At 42.5% G+C, this 12,500-nt stretch overlaps 2 protein-coding genes across 3 annotated transcripts in view; both read right to left on the bottom strand.

Moving 5' to 3' along the window:
* nfkb1 (nuclear factor of kappa light polypeptide gene enhancer in B-cells 1) overlaps positions 1-12,500 on the bottom strand; it is a 1,201,612-nt gene that overhangs the window by 1,127,309 nt on the left and 61,803 nt on the right. The gene's annotated exons all lie outside the window — the stretch shown is intronic.
* Positions 1-12,500, bottom strand: part of LOC116060261 (phospholipid-transporting ATPase ABCA1-like) — a 90,195-nt gene that overhangs the window by 35,498 nt on the left and 42,197 nt on the right. For both annotated transcript variants that reach the window (XM_036006301.1, XM_036006298.1), the window contains exons 27-39: positions 11,108-11,256; positions 10,280-10,404; positions 9,196-9,294; positions 8,403-8,592; positions 7,616-7,710; positions 7,003-7,035; positions 6,806-6,911; positions 6,350-6,424; positions 3,120-3,289; positions 2,140-2,317; positions 1,805-1,920; positions 355-499; positions 64-187 (exon numbers count right to left, since the gene is read on the bottom strand). In XM_036006301.1, the coding sequence (XP_035862194.1) occupies positions 64-187; positions 355-499; positions 1,805-1,920; positions 2,140-2,317; positions 3,120-3,289; positions 6,350-6,424; positions 6,806-6,911; positions 7,003-7,035; positions 7,616-7,710; positions 8,403-8,592; positions 9,196-9,294; positions 10,280-10,404; positions 11,108-11,256 (1,605 nt within the window). The remainder of the gene's footprint in view (positions 1-63; positions 188-354; positions 500-1,804; positions 1,921-2,139; positions 2,318-3,119; positions 3,290-6,349; positions 6,425-6,805; positions 6,912-7,002; positions 7,036-7,615; positions 7,711-8,402; positions 8,593-9,195; positions 9,295-10,279; positions 10,405-11,107; positions 11,257-12,500) is intronic.

Below are 12,500 nucleotides of genomic sequence, written 5' to 3'. Positions count from 1 at the left end.
CCAACTAGAAATTTAACAGGTGTTCGTAATAATCCTTTAGGTGTGCCTGTGTGTCTGTGTTACCAAATCTCTCCAGGGCGTCGGCCATGGCCTGGTTCTTCACCATGTCGATGAGTCCTCGGCCGAGACAGAAGTGAGGGAAGATGAGCAGGACGTTCTTCAGGATGTCGTTGATTCCTCCGATCTCCTAAAAATAACAACGGGAAGTGAACACACACGTTTAGGGGTCTCTGTGTGTGTCCCTGTGTGTGTGTGTGTGTGTGTGTGTGTGTGTGTGTGTCTCTATGTGTGTGCACGTGTGTGTCTCTGTGTCTGTCTGTGTGTGTGTGTGTGTGTGTGTGTATTAGGACCTACATTGTTCCCAAACAGCTCCATGACGAAGGTAGAGATGCTCCCGTTGATGCCGATCAGGATGTTGACGCTGGTGAGGACGACGTACGCCGTGCTCGGGATCTTAAAGAAGAACGATGCTGGGTACATCAGAGGAGTGATGGACCAGCTGGAACACACACACACACACACACACACACACACACACACACACACACACACACACACACACACACACACACACACAGATTATGGTTCAGCTGTGTGGTTCTGGTTGTAGTTCAGTGTGCCGATTGTGCAGCAATCGGCAGAATGACTATTATCCTGCATACTTATTATTATTCCGCCACATTTGTCCTGCTACTAGTCACGGAGCGTTGCCTACACATGCACACAAAATACATCAAAACATGTGTAATGACTGGGAATGGTGTGCTATGACTTTTCAAAGAGATTTGCTGCACGGTTTTCACAAAATCTGCAACAAAACACAGCGAAATTTCCCATAGACTTTAATGGGAAATCTTCGGAAAATCGCTTAACATCGCTCAAAACAACTCCTCTTTGGGGCCATACTGTATCACCATACTTTAATGTAGAAAAAGAATTAAAAGTTCAAACCGAAGAAAGACTTTGGCGTTTATTGGGCTGAATGGGCATTCTGATATCAAGCACGGTTTCTACCAAATCACAGTTTATGTGTCGTCCAGTTTTCAGACCGTTTCAGATTTTCCAGTGTGTGTGTATGGGGCCGGGATGTTGAGAGTTAGAGGGGAGGACAGAGGGGGGAGCTGCAGTACGATTCTCTGAAATCTTTCCAAACAAATTGCTCTCTCCCCTACAGTTTTCAATCAACTCATTAGCAGCGTTTCCCATACATAGTAGTAGCATTAGAACTGTGTTGTTAGGGTTGTATAGTAATGTGTAGTATTGTGTAGTGCTGTGTATAGTAGTGTTGTGTGTGTGTAGTAATGTGTACTAGTGTGTTGTATTGTGTAGTACTGTGTAGTATTGTGTATTATTTTGTAGTACTGTGTAGTAGTGTGTTGTATTGTGTTGTATTGTGTAGTACTGTGTAGTATTGTGTAGTATTGTGTAGCACTGTGTAGTATTGTGTAGTATTGTGTAGCACTGTGTAGTATTGTGTAGTACTGTGTAGTAGTGTGTTGTATTGTGTAGTATTGTGTAGTAATGTGTAGTATTGTGTAGTATTGTGTAGCACTGTGTAGTATTGTGTAGTATTGTGTAGTAGTGTGTAGTATTGTGTAGTACTGTGTAGTAGTGTGTTGTATTGTGTAGTATTGTGTAGTATTGTGTAGTAATGTGTAGTATTGTGTAGTATTGTGTAGCACTGTGTAGTATTGTGTAGTATTGTGTAGTAGTGTGTAGTACTGTGTAGTATTGTGTAGTAGTGTGTAGTACTGTGTTGTATTGTGTAGTACTGTGTAGTATTGTGTAGTATTGTGTGTCTGACCCGTAGAGCAGCAGCAGCAGTGCGAGCACCGGCAGGTTGGTGGAGGAGACGTAGGCTTTCTGCTGGAAACTGATGAAGATGATGATGACCAGCGTTGCCGGGACGACGTAGTTACACTGCAAAGACATATACAGGAGGCCGTTAGGGTCAAATAAATCAATCAATCAATACAAATTTATTTATACAGCACTTTACAGCGCCAGCAGGTATCCAAAGTGCTTTACGTCAGGAGCTGACACTGTGTCAGGGTGCGTTTGTTTTGTGTCTCACCATGTCCCAGTTTCAGTTACACTCAAACATAGACCCTCTGAGGGTGTGTTTGTTTTGTGTCTCACCATGTCCCAGATGAAGTTGGCCACCCAGTAGAGCAGCGGCTGCACGCCGCTGATGAACTGCATGTGTTTGGCTTTGCTGACTCGCTCCTGGATGAGGAAGACCACGAAGCTGGCGGGGACGAAGGACATGGCGAAGATAACACAGATGGACACCAGGACATCCACGGAGGTCGTTACCCTGGAGACGGTCAGGAGGCGGAGTTAGACACAGAGAGGCTGCTTGTTTTGGTGTATTTGAAGGGATACAGCTACGGCCGGAAGTTACGCAAAATTACGCAAAATCTAGGCTAATACAATAATATAATTTAATACTTTCACCCAGGAAACCAAACCACAGTCTTTCTCCTAAACGTATCCCCTCTACCCTGTAGATGTATCCCCTCTACCCTGTAGCTGTATCCCCTCTACCCTGTAGCTGTATCCCCTCTACCCTACAGCTGTATCCCCTCTACCCTGCAGGTGTATCCCCTCTACCCTGCAGCTGTATCCCCTCTACCCTGCAGCTGTATCCCCTCTACCCTGCAGCTGTATCCCCTCTACCCTTTAGATGTATCCCCTCTACCCTGCAGCTGTATCCCCTCTACCCTGCAGCTGTATCCCCTCTACCCTGTAGATGTATCCCTTCTACCCTGGAGCTGTATCCCCTCTAACCTGCAGGTGTATCCCCTCTACCCTGTAGCTGTATCCCCTCTACCTTTTGTAGCTGTATCCCCTCTAACCTGTAGCTGTATCCCCTCTACCCTGCAGCTGTATCCCCTCTATCCTGTAGCTGTATCCCCTCTACCCTGTAGCTGTATCCCCTCTACCCTGTAGCTGTATCCCTTCTCCCCTGACTATCCGTCCAATCTAAGGGTCCGTCTGTGAGCTGTGTACTCCCTGTGAGCTGTATAGTATTCCCTGTGAGCTGTGTAGTACTCCCTGTGTAGTAATCCCTGTGTTGTACTCCCTGTGTACTCTGTAGTACTCCCTGTAGTACTCACAGAGCGACCTGTGACAGCTGCTCCTTGGTGAGGTTCAGAGGATGGTTGAAGGCGCTGATGCCGTAGCGACTGGCGTCCCGGCCCGGCGGCAGGTTGGCGCGCAGGATGCCGTTGTTCATCACGTTGATGAAGGCGCCGATGCTGTGCCAGCCTTTGTTGTTGAACCAGATCTGAGGACACGTTTTTATAATTATTACCATCTCTCAGAAACTTTCTACATGATGCAGATGATGTCATAAACAGATGATGTCATAAACAGATGATGTTATAAACAGATGATGTTATAAACAGATGATGTCATAAACAGATGATGTCATAAACAGATGATGTTATAAACAGATGATGTTATAAACAGATGATGTCATAAACATATGATGTTATAAACAGATGATGTTATAAACATATGATGTCATAAACATATGATGTTATAAACAGATGATGTTATAAACAGATGATGTTATAAACAGATGATGTCATAAACATATGATGTCATAAACATATGATGTTATAAACAGATGATGTTATAAACAGGGTCACAGTCTTCCTGTCGACCATACAACTCATGCAAATTTAAAATTCAAACTTATTTTTAATGTTTTGGTCGACTTTTCGACACTTTTGTCACTTTTTCCAATGTTTTTGTCACTTTTTCAGATGGATTTGTCACTTTTTCTGATGTTTTTGTCTTCTTTTTGGATGTTTTTGTCACTTTTTCGATGTTTTTGGCGATATTTTCAGCGTTTTTTTTAATGTTTTTGTTGTTTTTTTTGCCACCTGTACGAATGTGTAACTGTGTGAATGTGACAGGTTGTTCCTGCAAAAGAGACTGCCTCTCAGTGAACCTTCCTTGAATAAATAAAGGTAAAAAAACAACCAAAATGCTATAAAATTTGATAAAATACTGAAAATTCTAAGAAAGTAGTGAACTGATCATTTATTTAACTTGTGAAGAGCATCGTAGGGAACCGTCCACATTATTATGGTTGAAAGAAAACCAATTTTTTTTAACACCATTTTTTAAAAAACATTTTTAAGATTATTTTTTGGATTTTTTTCCGCCTTTAATGGATAGGACAGCTATATATGAAAGGGGAAGAGAGAGGGGGGAAGTCATGCAGGAAATCATCACAGGTCGGACTCGAACCCTGGACCTCTGCGTCGAGGCATAAAACCTCTCAGCATATGTGCGCCTGCTCTACCAATGACCCGACCCGGCCACTGAAAACTTGACCCGAGGACAACAGGAGGGTTAAACAAATGTAAAAAATAAATAACATAAAACTTCAGCGTTGAAAGCGTCAAAAAAAGCCAAAAAAAAGAAATCTGAAAACGCTAAATTCTGCAGATTTTCATTCTGGATCACCGTTGAAACGTGTAAAAACATCTTCAGATTGTGTCTGGGTCTGTTTATAAAGATATTCTGAGCCAATGTCTGGTTTATAAAAGAGGCAGAAAGATGTGTAGATATAAACAGTATCTAGGCAACCGTTGTTTTGATAAATCTTTCCTTTTTGCTTTCAACTTGTGTTTTTTTTTAAATTTTTTAAAGTGCTCATATTATGCTCATCTTCAGGTTCATAATTGTAATTTGAGGATGTATAAGTTTACATGGTTTAATTTTCAGAAAACACCATATTGTTGTTGTACTGCTCATTGCTGCAGCTCCTCTTTTCACCCTGGGTTCAGCTCTCTGTTTCAGCTACAGAGCATCCGCGGCGTCTGCGGGGGGTGTGGTGGCTGGATGAAATGGGTAAATGCATTGTTTCAAAAATGAGTGGAATAATTACGTCTGGCACGACCAGATCTTTTATAAATATTATAACACAAAACAACCAATGGTGGTAGGTAATACATCTGATTTCATATACTGCTTTAGTAAAAACAATTATTTTTTCAGGGCTCTGCCTCTCACCTGAGACCATTGTCGACGCATATGCAGGACTCAAAAAACGAAAATTACTGTTGCACTAGTCTGGACATCTTGCCGTGCCAACGTTGCAATAAAGGTTGCCTAAATGCCCTGTATATAAAAGTGATGTCAGCTTACTAATTGATTGCGTGTTTTGTGTAGATTTGGACTTCTATAGCCTATGTTTTATTCCACTTTGTTTAAACGGCGAAGTGGAGAGGCCTCGTTCACCTGTCTGGAGCTGGCTGGTGAATGTGATGCTCGTATCGGCCTTGCTGGATACACCGTGACTCTGTTTGTGGATCTACTGATCACTGTGGATTACTTTTTTTTTCATGTCATTGGATTACGGCAAAATATGGATCTATTTTCTCAACGTGTCTTAACGTTTTATGGTGTGACTGCGCTTAGTTTCTGCATTTGGAGAGGCATCTCAACAGACTGGAGGTCCAACACTGATTGTTCACTATTACATTTTAGTAGTATAGTTTAGTTCTGCAGGTATTCCACGCAAAGTTGGAAGTGCGCCCTCGTTTAGAAGAAGTCTCCCGGCTAATCCTGCCTTGTACTACTGAAGTTGGAGAAACAGCTAGCTAGCTCATGTAGTCCTTACCTAGCTACTGAGCATGTGATCTTACCTAGCTACTGATCATGTGATCTTACCTAGCTACTGATCATGTGATCTTACCTAGCTACTGATCATGTGATCTTACCTAGCTACTGATCATGTGATCTTACCTAGCTACTGATCATGTGATCTTACCTAGCTACTGAGCATGTGCGACTGCCAACAAAGATGTTCCAGCAGTGAGAGGTCTCACTCTGTAGCTAAAACAGAGACCTGAACACAGGGTGAAAAGAGGAGCTGCAGCAATGAGCAGTACAACTAAAATATGGTGTTTTTGGATAATTAAACCATGTAAACCTATTCTGGTACAATCTCAAATTACAATTATGAAGCTGAAAATGAGCATAATATGAGAGCTTTAAACACCCAAATTCAATTAAGTAGTCAACTGATCATATATTTAACTTGTGAAGAGCGTTGTAGGGAACCATCCACGTTATTTTATTTTGACAATTTGGTTGACAGAAATCCAAATTTCGGATTTAAAAACTTTTTGAAAATGGGTCAAATTTGACAACAAATTTGACAAATTTTGTGGTTGTGTCTTGGTTATGCAACTCTGTTTCATTCACATTGATAACTTTAGGATTGGACCTGTTGATGTTTTTCCTGCTACGACAGTTGTGTATGTTTTAGTGTATTATAAGTCTGTGTTTTCCCGGAGCCTTTAAACACATCACAGCTGCGTCTTACCTTGACATTGTTCTTCGTGTCCAAACCGTTAATGAAACCGGACAAATTGTCGAGGAATCGATCTGCAGCTGCGCCCTGAAACACACAGACAACCTCAGCTTAGTATCTGATTAATTAATGTACAAATGTTCAGCATCAGTTAGTGTCCACTAAAAGTCCTGATTATTTACATGGAGTCTGGTGGACATATGCTGGCTCTATACACGCTAAAAGTCCTGATTATTTACATGGAGTCTGGTGGACATATGCTGGCTCTATACACGCTAAAAGTCCTGATTATTTACATGGAGTCTGGTTTGGTGATGGTGATTTCGTGGCTGTTTCATGTTAAACTAAAAGGATCTTACTCTTTAACTAAAAGGTTTATCTCTGTAGGGATCCATCCCATAATGTTGTTAGACACTTAGAATAATAATAAACTAATTTAATAAGTTTTATTCGTGAATAGAGTCTTACCTTCTGTAACTCGAAGATCTTTCTGATTCGCTCGATGGCGTCGTCGACCTCATTGGCCGGTGGGAGGACCTGAGTGCTCCTGGCGCCCAATGAGAACCCTCCGTACCTGCAGAGAGAAAAAACAGATTAACACGTGACAAACAGGAAACAGTTGGATTTCAAAATAAAAGCTGAAGAAAATAATTAAAAAGACTGACCTGAATTCATTCACCCAAACTTTGTTCTTCAAACTGTGAACGACACAAACGGTTAGTACCCGAGTATTACTGAGTACTACTGAGTATTACTGAGTATTTCTGTCTGTATTTGTGTATTAACTCTGTGTACTTGTGTGTATGTCTGTGTATTAACTGTGTACTTGTGTGTATGTCTGTGTATTAACTGTGTACTTGTGTGTATGTCTGCGTATTAACTCTGTGTACTTGTGTGTATGTCTGCGTATTAACTCTGTACTTGTGCGTATGTCTGTGTATTAACTCTGTACTTGTGTGTATGTCTGCGTATTAACCCTGTGTACTTGTGTGTATGTCTGTGTATTAACTCTGTACTTGTGCGTATGTCTGTGTATTAACTCTACTTGTGTGTATGTCTGCGTATTAACCCTGTGTACTTGTGCGTATGTCTGTGTATTAACTCTGTACTTGTGTGTATGTCTTCGTATTAACTGTGTACTTGTGTGTATGTCTGTGCATTAACTCTGTGTACTTGTGTGTATGTCTGCGTATTAACTCTGTGTACTTGTGTGTATGTGTGCGTATTAAGTCTGTGTGCTTGTGTGTATGTCTGTGTATTAACTGTGTACTTGTGTACCTCTTGCCGATGATGTCGGCGTATGTTTTCACCAGGTAGTCGGAGATGTTTCTCCCCGTCAGGTTCTGAAGAGAGTCGGTGGCGCTCAGCTTCATCTGAACACAAACATAACTTTATATTAATATACAGAATATAACTTTATATTAATATACAGAACACATTCTGGGAGTATTACTATCTTGAGGCAGTGGGAAGTGATGGCGCCATTGACCAACAAAAACCTGGTCTAAAGTCAATAACGCAGCATTTCATTGTTATTTTAACAGAGCATTAGTAAAATGCTCCTAGGCTCGTGCACAGCGCGCACACTATGCTTGTTACACACACAGGGACGCACAGCAGCACACACACACACACACACACACACACACACACACACACACACACACACACACACACACACAGACACACACAGAGACACACACATGCACACACACATGCAGAAGATTAGAAATAAAAATATTACGGTGTAAATCCTCCATCATAACAGCAATGCTCCAAGGTCCAAACGCACCTGGCTTTTAAAGGGAATGGGAGATGATCTCTGATTGGTTGATTGCATGTTACGCCCAAAACACCCCTCTGATTAATGAAGACACTAAGTACAACCCTTTAGAACCATGACCCCGGCACACGGACAATTGTTTCTGCCGTCAAACTAGCAAAACGCGCCTGCACCAGGCGCTTCACGCCGTGCGCTTATATCGTTAAAATAGGGCCCATATATATACATATATATACCGTATATGTATATATATATGTGTGTATATACAGTATGTGAATGTACCTCTGGTGGTGGGAGCCCCCCAGCTCCAGCGGGACAGTCTGGCAGCATCTTCTTGTTGCCGTCACAGCTGCAGACGCACGCCGGAGACGGGTCGTCCATCGTCCAGTTGGACGAGCTGAACAGCTGCGTGATGCTTTCAGGGACCTCAGGAGTTCTCCAGCCGTCATCGCCCATCGTACACGGAGCCTCTCTGGGGACGGAGATAAGAGACGGACAGGAAGTCAGCAGGGTAGAGATATGGGGTAATGTTGTGGAATATATTCAGTTCTTGAACGTCGTAGGGCATCATCGTTTGATTACAACCTTTCTGTAGACGGTGCATCAACAGATGTGTCCTCTATCAAACCTGACTCTGAATCTTATCCTAACCCTGGTGTTGTCGTCCCTCGACCTGCAACTTTGGGTTTTTCTGGGTCCAAATTTCAACATTTTGTTGACGTATTTGTCGATTTTATTCAAATTTTTTTGTCACATTCTTTCCAGTTTTTTTAATTATGTTTTTGCCAATTTTTTGACAAGTTGTTGTCACCTTTGGCGATGTTTTTGATGTTTATTTTTCACTTTTTTCAACGTTCTTTTGTCATAGTTCTGATATAGAAAGTTTTTGACAACAGGAGGGTTAAAGAACAAACATTAGATGTTAAACACAAATCGAAATAACTCAAACAAATCTCTTCAAATAAATGAACTTACAAGTGAAATCTAAAGTAGATCCGGCCCTACGATGTTTAAAAACAGCATCCAGTTATTACACATTTAGATTATTATTATTATTAAAGCCATGTGTTCTTACGGGATGGGATGTCCCTCCATGCAGCGAGTCCCGAAGCCTGGCGCGTCCAACAGAGCACCAAGTAACTTCTGCATGTTGACGTCTCCGGGGGCGTCATCACTAAGACACACACACACACACACACACACACACACACAGACAGACAGACAGACAGACACACACACGCACACACACACACACACACACACACACACACACAGACAGACAGACAGACAGACAGACACACACACGCACACACACACACACAAACATTAATTAGCGACAGTTGTGTACATTGACATATATATAATGGACCAGCAGGTCCCGTGTCTCTGGACGGAGACCAGTGAAGTCTCTTTCCCGGTGATGGCTGAGCGTTACTGAGCAGCCTCCAACTGAGCTTGAAGACGTAGATGTGACGTGAGCAACCTGTCTGAAAGTTGGAAGTCTTCTGGTAGCTGTGCCAAGAGAAATCTCAATCATTCCCAATCTAGCAGAGAAGGAGAGCGTAGGTATATGTAAGGAGATAACATAGACACAGGCTAATTATTGATCACTAAAATGATAGTTAACATTAGTAATTAAACTTAAACAGCTAATGGAAGTCCAAACTGCCTGAGAGCTTCTCCTGTACTATACGGTAATTCCTCTACTATGAGACAGTAAGTCTCGTGGTTATGACCCAATCGTTAGCCTATTTTTATAAAAACGTCTGCTACGGAGCCATAACGTGAGGTACAAGGTAATGGAGCCTTTTATACATTGTCGTGTTTCTTTAGAAATAAACAACGGACAAATAGAGTCTTTAAACTCTTCAGATGTAAAGTTATTCTCTGTCAAAGTGAGGTCAAAATGAATGGCAGTCAATGGGATGCTAACGGGAGGTGATGGCTTGGTAGCATCAACATGGCTCCATAGGAGCTACAAGTTGTTGACAGACGCTTAACCCCTTGGTTGTGTACCTGGTGAAAGTGTTTTTGGGGACAGGTACCTGATGAAGGTTACCTGATGAAGGTGTTTTGGGGACAGTTACCTGATGAAGGTGTTTTTGGGGACCGTTACCTGATGAAAGTTACCTGATGAAGGTGTTTTTGGGGACCGTTACCTGATGAAGGTGACCTGGTCCTCGTACATCCAGGGCTGCAGCTCCAGACTCGGATACTTCCCAAACGGAGGGACGATGACACTGAAGACCAGCGCGATGCACACAAACACCGCCGGGAGAACAATCTGCAAAACACAGGAAAACTAAAAACTGCACACGCCTACAGGAAGCTTAGACACATTATATATACAGTACATATGTATATATATGTAACAGAGATGGGAGTAAGTCACACATGGGCAAGTCTCAAGCAAGTCCAAGTCAAATCATACAAAAGTTTCCATTTTTTTGGACGGACCTGCCTTCCATTGGTTTACAAGACAAAAACAAGCATCTCCCAAAGCATCATGGGAAACAAAATGGATGGTTTGCATCAGAGCTAGCGGTGAGATAAACGGCCGAACAATTATAAATTTTGGACATCCAGTGTATCAATCTTGGATGTAACAGTTTGGATTAATTGCACAAAGTCCCCGAAAAACTCTGGACTTCCAGGCTGGATACGAAACCTTCTGTAAGGGCTCGGAAGACACCAAAGACATCAGCAGAACGGGGCGACTGTTAGCTTCTAGCTCCAAAAGACCGTAGATTTCTACTAGTTATAATTATAAAGTTATTACGTTATGAATCAGAGGTGCCGCAAACATATTTATTAAACAGAAAGTCAAGTCATTTCAAGTCATTTGACACAAGTCAAAATCAAGTCGAGTCTTTTATGAATGTTTATCAAGCAAGTCTCAAGTCCTAAAATGTGCAACTCGAGTCTGACTTAAGTCAAGTGATGAGACTCGAGTCCCCCATGTCTGATATATCAACATGTGAGTGTACCTGAGCGAAGAAGCCCTTGCGGGAGCGTCGAGCGTTGAGAAATCGTTTCCACATCAGAGCCACAAACTGCTGCTTCTTCAGACTCCAGCCCTTCACCTGATACGAGCCCTTCCCGTCTGAAGAGCTGAGCCAGTCCGTCTCTCGGCTCTCTGACGGGTCACAACCAAACTACGTGTTACATAACGTTATGAAGTTCATCCTAATGATCTGGATGTCTCATAAGCAGGGCTGGGGACCCAATGGAAGACTTTTCAAGCACAGACCAAATTGCCTCTAAAGTATTGAGTATCAGACAATACATCCTCACGGTGGGGTTCCACACAGCCAAACACCGAGCAAATTTTGGCCAGCGAAATATTGCCTCGGGGGTGTGGTCGGAAAAACAACACGCCAGACCGCAACAGAACACCGGCTGCTAGGCAGCTAGCAGAGAGTAAGTAAGTAAGTAAAGTTTATTTCTATAGCACATTTAAAAACAGCTGGCGCTGACCAAGTGCTGTACATAGCGCATTAGCCACAGGGTCATAAAATAAAAATAAAATACACTTACACATCAGGGATTTAGGCTAAAACGACATCAAAAGACAAACACTTGATTACAAACATAGCAGGATGAGACAATTAAGATGCCGGGAAGGCCGATGTAAAAAGGGGAGCCTGGCTTTGAATATCACAATTGAAGGGGAACTTCTGATGTCAGGTGGCAGTCGGTCCACAGCTGAGGGCCAGCAGCAGAAAAGGCTCTGTCACCTTTCAGCTTAAGCCGGGACCATGGGACATGGAGGAGGCCTTGGCTGGAGGATCTGAGGGACCTGGGGGCTACGTGGGGAGGAATGATATCTGCTATGTAGCTGGGGGCCAGGGCGTGAAGAGATATAAAAACCATCAACAGAGGGTTGAAGCTAGGTAGCATAGGTAGCTAGCAGGTAGTTTGCTTGTGAAATCTGTGTTGATACAAGCGTCAATGTTCCCCAACAAAACACGTAATCAAACTAATACACAAGTAGCCTAGCTAGCTGCCTGGCTAGGCTAACAATGAAATCCAAGGTCCGAACATGCTAGCGATGCATGCTAGTTTGAGTGTTTAACTAACATATACTGAGGTCTATGTAGTGGTGAATGGGCCCTGACTGAGTTTATGTGTCGTATAAATCACAATTCATGTTGATACAAGTACCAGTGTTCATGTAGAAACATTTTAATCACGTACTAATGTTCATGACACAGCAGCTGATAACCTCCGCCATCTTGGTCAGACTGTTTTTGTAACTCCCGCCTCCAAATACAAACACGCGGACCTGATTGGTTCTCGAGTGGTCCTCATTTGAATAAAGTTAAACTTTCATCAACTTTGTTTCGCTTGCCTCGGCGATTCGCTCTCATCTCGCCCAAT

The sequence above is a fragment of the Sander lucioperca genome, chromosome 1 (genome assembly GCF_008315115.2).
Source record: "Sander lucioperca isolate FBNREF2018 chromosome 1, SLUC_FBN_1.2, whole genome shotgun sequence".
NCBI lineage: Eukaryota > Metazoa > Chordata > Actinopteri > Perciformes > Percidae > Sander > Sander lucioperca.
The sequence above is the reverse complement of the archived record's forward strand: the minus strand, read 5'-3'. Positions and strand labels throughout refer to the sequence as shown.